We start from the raw sequence: 17,442 nt of genomic DNA, 5'->3' as shown, positions 1-17,442 counted from the left end.
GATATCATCATAAATTGAAGGTCCCTCTAAATAAAAATTGAATAGGGTTGGTTCCAATTATCTCTTCCGGTGTGTACAAAAAGTATGACATTTTAGAAGTATTTTTCCTTTCTAAACTTTTTCACAAAATTCTTGCAATCCAAACTAGGCCTTAGGAATTATTTTCTTTCTATAATTTAGAAGGAAACAATAAATTGAAGGCCCCTCTAAATAAAAATTGAATAGGGTTCAAATTATTTCCTCCTGTTTGGACATTTAATTGTAGAAGATGATTCTTCCAATGTTCATATCCTGGCCTTGTAACAAAGCGGTTGGGCCGAGGAAATGGCTAAATTGTGGACGAAATTAAGCCCTTTTGGATTGCATGAAAACACTTCCGACTGAATTTAGGAAATGATATAAGTACGGTTAAATTAGAGATTAAAAAATAGCGGTGCCATGGCGAAGAACAACAGGAACAACTAATTTTTGTCAAAAAGAAAAAAAGCAACGTGGAAAAGAAACTAATTTTTCTATAAAAAACAGCAACAGCATGATAACAACCAACAGAAACAACTCATTTAGTCAAAAATCGACAGATACTATTAAAAAATGGTTGAAAATTTTACAGAATCTTGAAAATTGGCCAAAATAGGAAAAACTTCAGGTCGAATTGACAAAAAATCAGTTTGAACTGAACAAAAATTAGGTCGAGCAAACAAAAAAAACCAGGTCAACTCATGACAAAAATCGGGTCGACCCAACAATGCATCAGGTTAAAGCGAAAAATTGGGATCCATCTAATGTTTTGCTGGGTCGATCCATTTTTTACTGGTTCGGTCCATTTTGGGCTGGTTCTACCTTAATCATTCCATTTTCACCAATTTTTTGGCTTTTTTTGTCTAAATTTGATGATTTTTCAATATTCTTGCCATTTTTTATTTTTTTTCCAAAATTTTGACCTGATAAATTATTTCCTTTTACTTAAGGCCTGTTCGTTTGAGATTATGACAACTGATTGTGAGCCCCCAAACCAATTATGGACTCAAATTTACATTAAGGCACTGTTTGTTTAAGATTATAGCAACCGATCGTGAGTCCAAATTTAAACATAATTTTGAGTCCAATAGTCAGTTTGGCACTCACAATCGGTTTTCATAATCTTAAACAAACGCCTAAATTTGAGTCAAATAATTGGTTTGGGTGCTCACCATTGATTGCCATAATCTGAAACGAAAAGGGCCTTACTCTGTTATTAATTCTTTTTTTCCCTTTTCCTATTCTTGCTCTCCTCCTCTTCTTTTTCTTCTTCTTGTCTTCTTTTTCCTAGTGATGAAGTGGGGTCTATGGTGCAATGAATAAGGCAGAGATAAAATACTTTAAAAAAAGGAAATGATATCAGCACTACCACGTTTTGATATTTCTACAAAGCATCTTGTCTTTCGGTGTTTAAAGAGCTATCAAAAGCTTATTACAGTTCTCAAAAACACTCTCACAGGCCAATTAAAAAAGAAAAAAAAAAACAAGCTGGGACCCTCCAGCTACAAAAATATGGTTGTGCTGATATCATTTCCCAAAAAATTAATAAAGGAGTATGAGACGGCAAAATGGTCTTTTTCGCGGCTCCACTGCAGGGTCAATAGAGTTGAAACTACCATCCATTGGTAAATTGAGACTCAAAATCTAATTATTCCATCTTTTGTTGAAAAGATGTTCATATTAACAAAAAGTAGTTGCTTGTTGCTTGTTGCTTGTTGGCCATTATTTCTGACATATCGGCCTATAACTTAACCCAAACTTGTTACAGAGATAAGGACTTAATTTCACGTTTTTCTTTCTCACATTGTTTTATATACTGATTAGATTCCATCCATGGCAAGAGGAGAAGAAAGCTCCTCCATTCCTTTCTGTGTAATTTAATAAAGTAAATGTACGTAAAGCAGACATAGATAGGTCTGATAATCATCACCTATGTTGGTGGGTCGGTGAGTACTGAGTAGTGCTACTTTCTTTTTTCTCTTCTCCTCCCACCATTAAAAAAAAAAAAAAAACAAAAAAACTCGTCTTTTCCTCTGCAACTGGGAATCATAGCCAACACCTTGTGAGTTTCTACTTCTCCCCCATTGCATTTCTCTTTGGGGTTTTGCCATTTTTACATTTTATTTTCTTGTTTTAGACTGTTGTATCTAAACCAGTGCCTTTGGGTCAGTTTTGTTCTGTAACCCACTTGCATTTGGGTGTATTTTGGCAACCTGAAAAATTACCCCTAAAATGGCAACTGGGTTTTTTTAGGACTGCAAATTTATACACAACTTGCACCCAAAATGGATGCAATTGGACTGTACACCTAAATGGGCTCTTTCTCTGCTATTTTTAGGATCTTGATGACCCATCCCACTTGAAATGGTATAATCCACCATGTCTTTTATTTAACATGCAATCTTCATTTGAATGTCTCTGTTCAACCAAATATCATGTGACTTGTTGAAGAAATGATTATTTACAGCACTTTTCTTTCTTTGTATGTGTTAGCATTGACATTCCTACATAAATTATTTGATTATTAGTTGTTGATTTTGTGAGTTCGTTGATAGCCTGATACTGACTATTTGAAAACATCATATGTTGTTCCTGACATGATGGAACCAAATAGTTAGATTCTATGACATACCAAAGCTCAGAAAATTCAACCCATCAAACCTTACTCTCTTCTAGTATGTATATTGCTAGGTCATTGTTTTCTTTCAAGTGGGTCAATGTAGGATGCCTACTAAGTCATTGATGTTGAATTAAGAACTTGCATATGCTGATAATCTCTTTTGGATCTTGCAAGGCCATTGTTTTCTTTGAGTAGGTCAGATGGGATTTGGTAGAATGCCTACAAGGTCATTGAGGTTGAATTAAGAAATTGCATATGTTCATCTTCTCTTTTGGGTATTGCAAGGTCCATTGTCTTCTTTGAGTAGGTCTGATGGGATTTGGGATTTGGTAGGATGCCTACTGGGTCATTTGATGTTGAATAAGGTCATTGTGTTCTTTGAGTAAATCAGATGGGATTTGAGATTTGGTAGAATGCCTAAATTAGGGTCATTGTTTTCTTTGAGTAAGTCAGATGCTACTTGGGATTAGGTAGGATGCCTACTGGGTGGGTCATTGATGTTGAATTTTACAGATGCTCATGTTCTCTTATGGATCTAGAAGCTTCAATGATATTTGATATCTCGATGGAAATTATGAAGAAAAGTTAATGCTTGGTTCCCTTTTAGATAGGAAGTTTCATGAATCATTTGCTTCATAGAATGGGCAGGGGAAGGAATTATGTTTTGGGAGGATATAAGATGAGATAATGAGCCATTTTGACATAATTTCTTAAGCACAGATAGATTACTCTCTTGGAGGGATATAGTCATGAAAGAGTGTTCTGAGATAGTAGTGGGTAGGGCGTGAGGGACTAGGTCTTTCTAGTTAACCGTAAAGATTGATGAATCAAATCTTAATAATTTTCTTAGATTCCTTGTAGGAACATTGAGGTATCTTCTCGGTGAAGTCATTTTTGATTCCCTTTTGGGGAAGGCGACAACGTGATGGATCTCTGTTGGACAACTTTAGCAAACAAAATTTATGCACATAACATTCAAGAAAAACAGAAGTTTAGACTGGCTAACATGTGTATGGTGGAGAGGGAGATGCTAACCAACTATTTATCCATCGCATGTTGCTTTAAGTATATTTAGAATTCCAATTTGGCAGTTTGACATGAAATGGTTCTTTTTCTGCCATCATAAGTGGTCCTTTATGGCAAATGGCAAGACATACCAGTCGGCAAAAAGGGAAAATATGATGAAAAATCTACCCACCTGATGTGTACCAAATCAAGTTCAATTTTGTGGATCATCATTAGGTGATCCTGGACCTAGCCCTATTGAGGTAAGAGACTAGTGTGGGCAGGTGACTTCGCTTCTCCAAGATATGAAAGTGGCCGGTCTAGTGCTAGTTTGCTGGAAAAAATTATCTAAATTTCTGCAGAAACTTCTGATCTGATCTTTACATGAGTCAGATCCAATTCAACAGGATCTAAATGGTTAGTGAAATTTAATCTAGCATCTAGTTGAAGGAAATTCAGAATTCTAACTATTCAAACTGAAAGTAATGGAGTACTGAAGTGAAAATGCTTGAAATCTTGATGACCCCAAAAATCTTCTAGTTCCCTATAAATGCCCTATGCTATCTCCACTTCTAGCAATCCTTAGAGAATCTCTTAATTTTTTCCTTCATTTTCTCTAAGTTTTTTTTAGCTTCTTTTCCTTTAGAAATTTAGAAACCCGATGGCAATTCGTAGGTTAGAAAATTGTTGGGGTCAGTTTGGTTGCACTTAGTTGCCTTGTAGCGTAATGGTGAATTAGTAATGATGTAGTCAACACGTGAAATATCAGTGAAGTAGTCTCCTCGTAGAGTAGTGGTAAGCATGACTTTAAATTTCCACCGAAACTGACATGAAACAAACAAAATGTTTCTATTTCCATCCCCACGGAAACGCATACCAAAATCGAAATGAATATTGGAACCAATCATAATTGATTTGTGGTATACTATATCAATATGTGTTACATAATTTATTATATGAATTACATGTGAAATGTGATTTATGGGAGACAAAAGTCAAGTAGTTTGGTGGGAGACAAAAGTCATGCCACATGGGCAAACAAGGGAGAGACAAGGCAAGTAGTCTCCTAGTAGTTTGAATCAAAACATTGAACCAAACATCACTAGTAGATGACATGGCACCCAAAAACCAACCAAAACACCTAGTAAACACCAGAAATTGAGCAACCAAACTAGGATACCCGCAAAAAAATTAAAGAAGAAAACACCCAAAATCCCTGAACAATGCCGATATTTTCTAGGACTCTAGGCGATATGTTAAAACTCACTTGGATCCCCTTTCAAAATCAATCTGGGAACAAGTTATAAAAATCAACAAGATTCCTCGTGCTTTGGCGGATCATACCTTAAGACTTCTCAAAAACCTTATTCAAGAAGACAGAGGGCTAAATCTCTTCCTCTTTCTTCATTTCATTCCTTTAGAATTGTGATTAGTGTTAGGGTTAAGGTTAGTAACCCTAACAATGCTGAAGCAAAGAGCTTAGTACTCTGCTTTAGCTGCCTAATTTTCCGTGTTTAGTATAACCATCGTTATTTTTCTCATCATTTTATATTAGCTTCTTTCAACAGACTCCATACCTTAATTCTTAAAATCTAAATTGATTTCCTAAATGAACACGCGAGGCAATTTTTCCGGGCATCTTGCATGCCTGCATGGATCTGCTAATGTGCAAAACGATTGGCGACTCATAATTACAACCTTTGGATCAGCCTTCATGAGGATTGTCATCCACATTCCCGTTGGCAGACATTACGTCTTAGCATAAGTGGAGAGAGGCTAATGACGTTGCTGATATGCTGGCAAAAGAAGGCATTTTGCACAATCTGTTAGTTGCGGGATACCATATTCCTTCATAGTTCATTTGTTTGCCATCTTGTGGTCCATGTGATTTGTATTGAGCTTCAGCTGACCATCTTGGTTGCTTCTTGTGTTTGCTTCTTTTAGTAAATCTATACCCACTATTAAAAAAGATAAAATAAAATTTATCCATTTCCTGTTCTTTGGGGAATTTGGAAGAAATGAAACAAATCATCTTTGAATGTAAAGCCACATCAATTTGGAAACTTATAGAAGTTCTTATGGGAAGTGAGTTTTGGGATGTATAGGTGCAAGATCAACAATGGAATTGTAGAGGAGATGCCCTCAAGTAATTGCGGGACGAAGAGTATCAGCAAGGTGGGCCACTCCTCCAAGTAACACAATCAAGCTATACTTTAATTATACCTCCCTCTCCCTCTCCCAAGGCCATTTCATACCGTCTTCTACATCCTTAGAAGGAAGCTTGTGGGGAGACTTTGGGGGGACGATGATCCTTCAAATGTGGTGGGCGACAAGCCAATCTGTCCTTGCAAATAACAGCTAACCACATGTTGTTTTGAGGGCCTCAAAACTTATAAAGATCTGGATGTTTATTTGGAGATGTGAAGTATAGCTTGTTGTCTATTTTATAACACCTTTTGTGGGTCTCAGGAGGTTGAAATTTGTGAATGTGGATATAGAAAGGTCTGTATGCTGTTCATAAGTTTGATTCATTTGGCTGTATCTTGAAGTCATGATTGGCAGCTGCAATAGACTAATAGTGAAATGAAAAATCTAGTTTCTTGGTTTTTTGTTCCTGGTTCGCATGGTTTTCGTACTGAAGTTCATATCAGTGTCCTCGGTAGTGGTTGAAATGGCTGCAAAATGTGGTTCAACAGTACATGAATCTCTAGATGCCTCTCAGAACGTTTAATTTAGGGAGATGATATTTTCACCCCTCCTGCATTACGCGCACGCTCCCCTTACAACATGATTTGACGTGAAAAGGGTGCTTTTTGACATCAAATCACGTGATAAGGGGGGCGCATGCGTAATGCAGGGGGGGTGAAAATATCATTGCCCTTAATTTATGATCAGCACAGTTTGACTATCTCCTGCAAAAGTCTATTGATTGAATTTTATAGGCAGCATAATGTCTGGGTCGGGGGTCTTGCTATCTAAGTAATATTTTTTGAACATTATGCTAAACTTTAGATAGGTAAATTTATCCTACCCTTCAAAAGTATTCTTTCTTGCCGCTTCGAAACTCAAAATTCTATGACAGATTTGAAGCATCTTAAAGATTGCTCAGTGGGTCTTTCGGGTACTTGTTGTAGATGGGATAAGGGTGGAAGTTTGGAGGTGCATTTAGAGGTATATCTGCGGGGAGTTGATGTTTTCATTATTACCAGTGGTTGTTATAGAATACAAAAACAATTGTTCTCTATTGGCCCACTTTGCAAGCTTTTTCTTTGTAATTTTCAAAAGTGCCTGCTTTTAATGAAGAACAAATGCACCAACTTTTGGGTGCATGAATGCTTCGATTTTAGCCTAGTGAACTTAATCCAGTGGTGTAGATGGTTTGAGTGTTGCTTCTAATGAAAAAACTTTGTAACTGGCAAAATGATACGACATGCCTTCAAATCATTTAACAGCATAATCATGAGAAAGAAGAGCTGAGGAATATCAAGATTCTGTTCGACAATATGGTGAGTTTGGTAACTTTGGTAGGTTATATTCTTATTTAATCTCATTTTCACACAATGTCAAAAAAATGTCCCCACATTTAGTATTAGACATCATCATATTGTACAGTTTCAGAAACATTCTGAGTTCATCTGTACATCAATTCACTTGCCAATGCTTCTTACAGATGATGACTCAAATGCAACTACCAACCAGAAAAACTGAAGAAATGCTTACGGAAAATAACAAGTCCATCTCACAAAGAAGGAAATAGCTGATCTAAATGATTCCTGTTACTTGGATGGAAATGAAGGGATTCACTTCAATGAGTTCATCGTTCTCCTCAGCCTTATTATCTTCTGATGAAGCCTACCTCTACTGCTATCCATAACATGTTTACTATATCGCCTTGATATCATAAAGTAAATCATTTGCAATTGAGGTACATGCTGGATTCCTATGACAACTTTGAACTGTTTCAGACATCAAGGATGGGATCGCCACAGGTTGAGGCCACATTCAATACAATAGTCAAAGCATTTTTATTTCTAGACAATAATAGTGATGGTAAACTGAACAAGAAAGATATGATCTGGGCACTAAGCGAGGCTACCTCTTGGGAGAAGTCCCCTGGGCATCTTACCACAACAAGATTATCTGTGTGTGTGTGTGTGTGTGTGTGTGTGTGTGTGTGTGTGTGTGTGTTGTTGTTGTTGTTGTTCCGTGTAAATACATGCAGGAACAAGAGTGGGAAGATCGGTTTCAATGAGTTCCTCTCAACCTTAAAAAATTGTGTTGGGTTTGATATAGACGACCAAAGAGAAATCTCTTCCTTTCTAAGTGAATGTCACAGTGATAGAGTGAGAAATACTCTGGGTGAGATCCAGATGATGGAACTTGTTAATAAAAATGTTTGATACTGGCATGTTAGGTCTACATTTCCTAACATTTTCAAATTAGTTGCAAAGAACACTCTTCATCCAACGTTAACTGTACTTCCCATATTTTATTCCGTGGAATTGGCATGTAGATACCTTCTTTATTTGGAGAATCTTCTGATCTGGTGATATGAGGAGATGTTAAGCATTTACTTACAAGTTACAACCCTAATGGAGAAGTCTTGCCAATGTTCTGCACTGCAGGATTTGGAACTTACTGGAGCTGTGGCATATCAGAGCCACGCGCAAGAGTTCAAGCCTATTGCTCTTTATTTATCTACCAAGTTCGAAAGTTATGCAGATAGAAAGGTAATCCTCTCAATTGTCATTTCTCTAACATAGAAGTCAAGTATACATGGGTTTGATGCAGAGTTACAACATAAACTAAAGATAGCACATCTAGAGACATAACTCTTCCCTATTTACACTAAATAATACCTGAAAACAGTAAACCAAAAGAAAGAAGAAGAAGAAACCCATCACCTTATCTATCTATTTATCTAGACTAGAGAATCCCAAGGGCTTGAATTCTTTTGATTGAGGACAAAGAAGAAGCATTCCTCTCATTCCACTCCTCCCATCTCTCCTCTCTTCGACCTTCCGATGTCACCGGATCCAGTAAGTAGTCCTTCCCGTCGAGTGCACTTATGATCTGCCTCATAGTTGGTCTCGACTCTGGATCCGAACGTATGCAAGCCAAGCCCAATCTAACCAGCCTCAACATCTCCCTTTGGTCATAATTCCCATCCAAGCTACAATCCGCCAGCTCCACGAATGGCCTCTTCCTCGCATGAAATTGATGGATTTTCCTTACCAAAAGCACCTCAGGCCCCCGAAAATCAACCGCCTTTCGCCCGCTCAACACCTCGAGCACTACCACACCGAAGCTATAAACATCGGCCATGGTAGTCGCCTTACCTGACTCCATGTACTCTGGTGCCATATATCCAAAGATCCCTTGTGGAGAAGTGCTCTTGCTAGTTGCAATGTGATGGCCATGTTCATTTCGTGTAAGAAATTCGGCAAGGGCGAATGAACCCAGACGCGGATTCATGTCGGCATCGAGGAAGACCGATGAGGAAGTTATGTTCCTATGGATCACTTGCTCGTCCCATTCCTCGTGGAGATAAAGAATGGCGGAGGCAAGTGATTTGATTATGTTGTAACGGTGGCGCCACTGTAAAACAGGGTGTTTGCCCTGGTGGTTAAACAGGAGGTGACTGAGGGAGCGGTGTGACAAGTAGTCATAGATTACAAGCATCTCCCCTTGCTCGGTGCACCACCCGCGGAGCTGCACGAGGTTTCGGTGGCGGAGACTTCCCATGTTTCGGAGCTCATCGGAGAATCGAGCTCGCAATGCGGGACATGTCTTGAATCCGAGTCGCTTCACTACGACATGGAGATTGTTGTTGTTGAGGTAGCCATGGTACGCAGTACCAAAGTCCAACTCTGCAACTAACTGATCTTCGGAGAAATTGTTTGTGGCATCGACAATTTCCTTGAACGATATTTCCCGTGGTGTGTCCACAGAAGGGAAAGCCGTGGGACGGTGATGGCGGCTCTCGTCGGAATGACCATCACTGCTTTTATCCTCATTAGCAGTGAGAAAGATGGTGTTTCCATTGGCAGTGACATAACTAGACAAACCAGCAGAACCTCTTGAGGTAGTAGTGGTGGCTGTGGTGGCGCTAGTGGTGGTGGAGGACAAGGAGATGTAAAGTGGGTGTGCTTGAAAAGATGGTAACCCCGGCAATTCACTGATGTTTTTGGAGGAAAGTGTTTCCATCACCCATTTCATGGTTGGACGAGATTGGGGATCGTTGAGCGAGCAAAGTAGGCCAAGATGGATAAGCCTTTGCATATCGGAAAGCGTGTAAGATCCATCCGGGAGTCGATTATCACTGGCGTTCAAGAATTTCCCCTCATCGGACAATCGACGGACCCAATCGAGCAACACAATCTGCTCATCTGGGTATGTCAGATCAACCGCACGGCGACCCGATACCACCTCCAACACAACAATCCCAAAGCTAAAAACATCAGATTTCGCTGTTGTGAGACTCCGTTTCTGAAAGCTCTCAGGCGGCAAATACCCAATTGTTCCCCCAATTCTACTCGTATTCGCCAACCTAAACTGATAATTATTCCCCCGGGACAAAGATGAAGCCGAAGAAAACGAGGACATTACAGCAATGGTGGGTGACTCAATCTCGTGTTCGACCCACCGGGCCAATCCAAAATCACCCAAACGCGCGTTGTAGTTCGAATCAAGCATCACATTACTAGTCTTAACATCTCTATGAATGATCTGGGTCTCAAGCTGCTCATGAAGATAGAATAGGGCCGCGGCCAAGCCAAAGACAATGGATTGTCTACGTTCCCAAGCGAGCAGAGAGGGAGTACCATTACCACCGCGGAATAGGATACGATCAAGGCTACGATTGGGCATGTAATCATAGACAAGTAGGAGTTGATCTTCATGTACACACCAACCTCTTAACCGTACCAAATTCCGGTGCCGGAGCTGAGCCACGGCGGCCAACTCCGCCGCGAAAGTCTTCTCAAACTGCTCTCCCTTATTAGCAACACATTTGACGGCGACCACGGTCCCATCACTAGGGAGGACTGCTTTGTAAACGCGGCCGAACCCGCCACTCCCAAGAATCTCATCCTCACTGAATCCATTTGAACCTATATATAACTCGGTGTAGCTAAAGATATGTGGATGGTTAGTTCCTAGTTTCCTAGAAGCTAAAATCCCATCTATATCCTGAAACTGATTCTTCTGATTCTGTTGATTCTTGGCTTCGGCTTCGGGAATAGGGCGCAATAAACAAAAGGTGATATGATCAAAGACGCAGCAAAAGGAGTCGGTAATCCGACTCGGGCAACAGCCATATCTCTTCTTATTCTTCTTCTTCTTCTTCTTATTCTTGATTGATGAGTTGGTTTCTGGGTTGGATTGGGTTGGTTGGTTTTCGATGCGTAGGATTGAACAGAGACTATGAAACAGCTTCATGACTATGGTGTTTGTTAGTTACTGTTTCTCAAGGTCTTCCTCCGGCCACGTTACATATTGGGTTTCGCTCTCTATCCTTGAGGATTACTACCAAGAAATTTGGGATGGTTTGGTTTGGTTTGGTTTGTTTTGAAAGCTCTTTCTGTTTTAACTCGTTTTCAACCTTTGTATCTATTGGTTATCTGGTTTGACTATGGGGGAATAAAAGGACGGCCAACCAACTCCCACCTATACAATTTACAGGCTCTGTGACGCTCTTCTGCCTTTAATTCTTTGTCTTTTTAGATTTTGTTGTGATTCTAGAACGATTTGAACCGGCATTTACGCACACGCGCGCGGATACGCGGCTTCTTATTTTGAAGAATTTTCCAGCCTTTGCCGCCTGGCCCAGTGCCCTGTCTTTTTCATAAGAGTGCAACTTGGGCCGGACCCGACGGATTCAACCCGATTCCGGGTTAGTGCTAGAAAGCCAACCCGATTTAAGTTAGGATTGAGGCCTTGGCCAACCCCACCCAACCCAGTCCCCTTAAATATATCATAATTTTATTGGTACTAGAAGAACTCAACGTGATCCTATTTTGGAAAATTGGGTCAGAAGGGTTGGGTCAGGGTTGAGAGAGAGAGAGAGAGAGAGTTAAAGAAGCTTTCGGTTTAGGGCTGCAATTTGGGCTGGGTCGGGCTGAGCTTTTACTAAAAAATGAATTGGAATCAATCCAAACAGGCCCCATTTTATGGTAAAAGCTCGGCCCAAGTTGCACCCCCAGTTAGGTGGGGTCGGGTTAGGGTTGAAGTAATGCTACCTCAAGTTGGGTTAGGGTTGGCCTCAACCCAACCCAACCCGCTCCTTAGTACTTTTTTCAAAAACGGGGACTGGGGCCCAAAACAAAATCACGTGCAAATCGGGAGTAATCACGCCACAAATCTTGGTAGATTATATGTTTAATTTTCTTTTACAAATTACTGCTAGGAAGAATCCCCTTGATTCTAGATAGATTTGGGATGTCCCAAAATTCCAATTCTTCACATAGAATGAGAAAAGTCCGCCATGATTATTTGATTTTGAATTCGTTGGATTTGAGAGGACTTGGAAGAGAATTAGATCAACTGTCTAGAAAGTTTTGACTAGGAAAAAAATAAAGTATTTCGGAGTCAGTTGAAGAAAAAAAAAAATCCTAAATCTAAAGATGTAAATCATAGATGATTAGATCTACACCATTGATTGTAAATGTAAATAACACCAATTCTCTCAGGCCAAACAATTATTTTTTTTATTTTTTAATTGGTTGACATTTTTTCGTTAATATATAAAGTTGGTGGAAGATAAACTCATCCAATTAATTATTTTCCGTCTCACCATAGTCTCAAATGAGATAATTAGGGGTGTGTTTGGATTGCCAGAATATGGAATTAGAATCGTCATCCTATTCTGGTTTCCCAGTAAACAGAATGAAAAAATTAATTAATTAGAAAAAATTCATTCCAATCGAGGCCGAATCAGAATTCTACCTCGTGGGGGCAAGAATCAGTTTTCGGCATTTTTTTTCGTCCTTTAATTTTGCCGATGTGAAAATTTTGCCCTTGATTCGGAATCGAGCATATTGGAATAGGATTTCGATTTCGATCCGTAATTTCAGTAATCGAAATGCACTTTTAGTTGTATTTGGATTGTCGGAATCAGTAGTTGGAATTGACATCCTATTCCAATTATTTATTCTGAATTTCTGATCCTGATTCTTATTCCAATTCCCCTATAAACAGAATGAAAATTTTAAAATAAAAAATTAACGGCTTATAGTGTCCCTACCATGTTTTAATAATTGCACTAACTCATCTCGTCTTTTCTTTTTCAATAGGCTTTTGATAGCTTTTTGGGAATTTTAATAATCTTTGACAGCTTGTTAAATTATAAAGGACAAGATGATTTACTATAATTATCAAAGCATAGTAGTGCCCATACCACTAGACAAAAAAAAAAAACTTTAAAAATTTTCATTGGCATTGGGGCCGAACCCGAATATCACCGCTTGGGGCGAGAAACATATGAGAGAGAGAGAGAGAGAGAGTTAACTTTAGGTTTCATAATTAGTTTATATTTTTATCGGTTTCCAAACTAGTTTCTAATTTAAGTTAGATTTCTTCTTGAATAAAGGTTAAATTAGTTTTGGGAAATGTTATCAGCACTGTATTCTGATGAGGGCACTCTTAATCCTAACCCTCCGATCTATATAGGGTTATCAGATCGGAGGGTTAGGATCAACATATGTAAATGAATTTTAGGGCACAACCTATTTTGACTGTGGCCCATCTAATGGACGGTTTGGATCATCCTATGGTGCGGTCCATACCGTACTTTGAATAAAGCGAGGAGTGCCCTCATCAAAATACAGTAGTGCTGATAACATTTCCCTTAGGCTCTGTTCACTTGTTTTTCCGGGAAAGGAAAAGAAAATGTTTCCCGGGAGTCTGACGTGGCATTAGGAAAAGAAATCCAGGGAATCTGTGCAGCAAAAGGTTTCCCTGGATTGTTTCTAGACCGTTCACTGGCGCATGAAAATGTTTCCACGGAAACTGCTTGCCCTTCTTTTTGCACTAGTTTCTCAGGGAAACGAAATCCGTGTGTTTTTGGTCGGAAATGAAATCCCTAAGGCTCTGTTCACTTGCGTTCCCTGGAAAGCAAATCCCTGGAAAACAGCTTATTTTTTCCTTGACAAGACCTTGATAAGACAGAATTTTGGTGTTCACTTGCTTTCTAGGGAAAATAGAATTACACATGTGGAATATTTGCAAAAAAGCAAAAAATGACACGGAAAAGCCCATTTTCCCACCCTTTAGGGATTTAATTTCCTACAAAAAACACACGGATTTCGTTTCCCTGAAAACCTAGTGCAAAAAGAAGGGCAAGCAGTTTCCTTGGAAACCTTTTCCAATGCAAGTGAATAGTCTAGGAAAACTTTTTCCTGCACAGATTCCTTGGATTTCTTTTCATAATTCCACGTCAGATTCTTGGGAAACATTTTCTTTTCCTTTCTTGGGAAAACAAGTGAACAGAGCCTAAAGGGGAGGGAAAATGGGCTTTTCCATGTCATTTTTTGACTTATTACAGAAATTCCACATGTGTAATTCTATTTTCAATGGAAAGCAAGTGAACACTAGAATTATGTCTTGTCAAGGAAAAAAGAGGCTGTTTTCCAGGGATTTGCTCTCCATGGAACGCAAGTGAACATAGCCTTAGCTTTCATCTTACCTTGTGGATTCAAGTTTTTTGCTTGATCTTTCCCTTTCACATCAAAGAGGGAGCAGTTATCATATGATTTCATTAATAATCAATCAATAGTATTTATATAAAAATGGATGACAGTTGATCCATCTAATGAAAATCGAAACTCAGATATTTCTATTTTAATGTTCCACCGAAAGTCGGAGGGTGGACTTTGCTTTTAGATATTAATATTAATATTATAGTATAGATAAAGATAGACATTCTCAGTTTGTCTTATTTGATTTTTTCATTTAGTTTTTTCACATGTATGAACATGTAGAATTTTATTGGTGTCTATACCTGCCCCGTGTTAAAATTTATACATGGGAAAAATGAGAAGACACGTAATCCTTATTTCAAGTATTGTTCATTTAATTCTTTCACATGTATGAACAATTCTAATTTTATTGGTATCAATACCTGCCCCATATTAAAATTTAGGGTTTTTTGCAAAAGCAGTCTTCTACTTTGTTTTATTTGCAAAAAGAGTCTTCTTGTTCGATAATTTGCAAATAGAGTCATAACGTTTGAGTGAATTTTGCAAATGAGGTCATGTCATTGGTTTGTGACCAAAATGCCCGTGGTAGATTTCTTTACTCATAAAAAGACCAAAATTCCTTCTGTATATACTAGCATTCTTATACATGAAAAGACAAAAATTACAGGGCCTACTCTATACATGGGCTCGTGTGGAGATCGTGGGACCTACCCAATCATAGCAATTTTGGCCTATGCTATGCATAGGTGTAAAAAATATGAGCCCACCCTATCACAACATAATCTGTAAAATTGTGAACCCTACGCTGTACATGGGCTCTACGCCTCTACCCCATAAAAACATAAGTCAACTTAGTGGGCCCGACCTGATGCATGGGTTTGAATTGACTTGGTGTGACCGGCATGCCCTATCAAAACATATCCGTGAGCATCATGGGTATTTTGGTCTTTTTCAAAAGAAAATTTTCATCTTTTCAGACGCAAAAACATTTTGGCCTAGTTGAGAATAAAAAAAATAAAATTCTACGGTGAGCATTTTGGTCATAAACTGATGGCATGATCTGATTTGCAAAATTGACCCAAAAGTGATGACTCTATTTGCAAATTATGGAACTAGAAGACTCTTTTCGCAAATAAAGCAAAGTAGAAGACTTCATTTGCAAAAACCCCTAAAATTTATCGATTGAAAAAATCAGAATACGCAGTCCATGTTTCAAGTATATCTCTCTATTGAATTTTATTGAAAACATGGTAGTTGACCGTTTAATCTGACAGAAATATTATATAGACAGAAATTATATGATGAAAGGCCTTATGAACACATAGAGGTGGTACCAGAAATTTGATTAAATTAATGAAAATGTTTGATACCAACATTGTTCCTTTTGCTAAATTATTGAATTAAATGTCTTATGATTTAATAATTTCCTTGGCTAGATGCTATTTTATCTATAAAATATTTGATTTAGAATATTTTTGAGGATATACTCTCTCCCTCCCTCTCTCTTGGTTTTATTGGTGAACTAGCATTCATGGCCCATGCCCATGCTATGCATGGGTGTTAAATGATGGGCCCACCCTGTCAGATCAAGAGGTGTAAAATGGTGGCTCCACCCTATGCATGGGTTTGGGTGGAGATGGTAGGCCCCACACCATCAAACACATGAAGTGTAAAATGGTGGGTCCCACTCTATCAAAAGATGATGAGTAAATGGTGGGCCGCACCCTATGCATGGTTTGGGGTGGAGATTGTGGAGATGTTTCGATCTATGTAAAAAAATTACAGAAAAAATTCTACAAAAAATAATATTCTATGGGAAAATTCCAACGTAAAAGACAAAAATGCCCTTTATTTTATTAATCGACAAGAATACCTTATGGTGTAAGATTGTGGGCGTGCAAAGGGTGTGCCCATAATAACATGTTGTTTAATGCTAAACATTATAAAAATGGACAGCATGGATCGTACTGCGAGAAGGGCTGAATCCTAAAGATCATCATCGGTCCCATATGGGACATGAGTGTTTAATATGGACGGTTGATCTAGTGGCCCATTACAAGTCGCCTCACACGGTCGTGTTCACAATGCAATTAGACAAAGCATCACGACAATTGAACGGTCATCATCATATGAAGTGGGCCCGAAAGTGCTTTTTGAAAAATATTGGATTGGCGGGCACAGAGAATATAATATCTCCATACTTTTACACCTCGTTTTGATGTGGTGGGCCCTACTAACTCCCCTTAAGTACATGAATAGGGTGGGTCACACCCTTTACGTGCCCACAATCTTACAACATAAAGGATATTTTTGTCTTTTTATAAAAAAAAAAAAAAAAAAAAAAAAAAAAAAAAAAAAAAAAAAAGACAATTTTTGGGTCTTATTGCGGGCATCAAGAGACATCGAATTTAGAGAGAAGAACCAGAGAAAGAGTGTTTAACCACAGTAGCTTTACTGTAGCGGTGGCCGACAAGGAGAATCAAACAAGGAAAGTGGGTGGAGCCACCACCGTGATTCAAGGAAGAAAAGGAAGAGGTGGGTGGAGCCACCACCGTGATTCCTGGTTCAAGGAAGAAAAGGTAGGGGTGGGTGGAGCCACCACCGTGAGAAAAGGTAGAGGTGGGTGGGTTGATGGAGTCCACCTCCGATCCTGGTTCTGGCACTCTTCGAGAGAGCTTTCTTCCTCCTTGGGATCCTCCGGATCCAGGTATACCTTCGGCTGAAGAGATTCGAGGACGACTTTGGTCTTCGCCCTCCATTTCTCCCCTTTCTGAGTCTTCCTCCTCCCTCCCTGGAAAAGTGCCCCAAGATCCTTTGGGCCTTGAGGAGGATATTGGGTTTGATAATCTTAAGGGTACGGATTCCCTGCAGGAAGTATCTGTAGGTTGGCCGATGCTAGCTTCTCCGGTTCCAAGCGTCCCTAAATCCTCCGCTTCCTCTGGAGATTACCCGTCTCTTGCTGGTCGTCATCTTGGCTTGGAGTTTTCCCCCTCCCGTTCTCCCCTCCCCCTTCTTCCTCCAGTTCTCCCCCCTGCAAAAAGACCTTCCCTTTTTTCCCCCTCAGACTTTGAGTTTGCCATCCCCACTCATGCCAAAAAGGGT

General features: G+C 39.2%; 1 protein-coding gene and 1 long non-coding RNA gene across 3 annotated transcripts; one reads left to right on the top strand and one right to left on the bottom strand.

The window, feature by feature from the left end:
- Positions 1-1,814: 1,814 nt before the first annotated feature.
- LOC143847200 (uncharacterized) lies at positions 1,815-7,801 on the top strand. 2 transcript variants are annotated; one of them, XR_013234969.1, is made up of 4 exons: positions 1,815-2,080; positions 2,272-2,385; positions 7,096-7,149; positions 7,314-7,801. It is a non-coding gene; the product is annotated as an uncharacterized LOC143847200 (long non-coding RNA). The 2 variants fall into 2 exon arrangements; XR_013234970.1 differs by lacking the exon at positions 2,272-2,385 and having other exon boundaries at positions 1,821-2,080.
- Positions 7,802-8,368: 567 nt separating this feature from the next.
- On the bottom strand, positions 8,369-11,215 carry AP4.3A (protein kinase family protein). Its single transcript, XM_077355939.1, has one exon. It carries the CDS (start codon positions 11,081-11,083, stop codon positions 8,570-8,572), a length of 2,514 nt encoding a protein of 837 aa, XP_077212054.1. The 5' UTR covers positions 11,084-11,215; the 3' UTR covers positions 8,369-8,569.
- Positions 11,216-17,442: the final 6,227 nt, after the last annotated feature.

The sequence above is a fragment of the Tasmannia lanceolata genome, unplaced genomic scaffold (assembly GCF_043159265.1).
Source record: "Tasmannia lanceolata isolate RefF3 unplaced genomic scaffold, GAP_Taslan_0.1 ptg000015l, whole genome shotgun sequence".
NCBI classification, from domain to species: Eukaryota; Viridiplantae; Streptophyta; class Magnoliopsida; order Canellales; family Winteraceae; genus Tasmannia; species Tasmannia lanceolata.
Note: the sequence above shows the minus strand (reverse complement) of the source record. Positions and strands in the feature narration are given on the sequence as shown.

Coding starts and splice junctions, on each gene's coding strand:
- AP4.3A (XM_077355939.1), bottom strand. CDS start 11,083: ATGAAGCTGTTTCATAGTCTCTGTTCAATCCTACGCATCGAAAACCAA.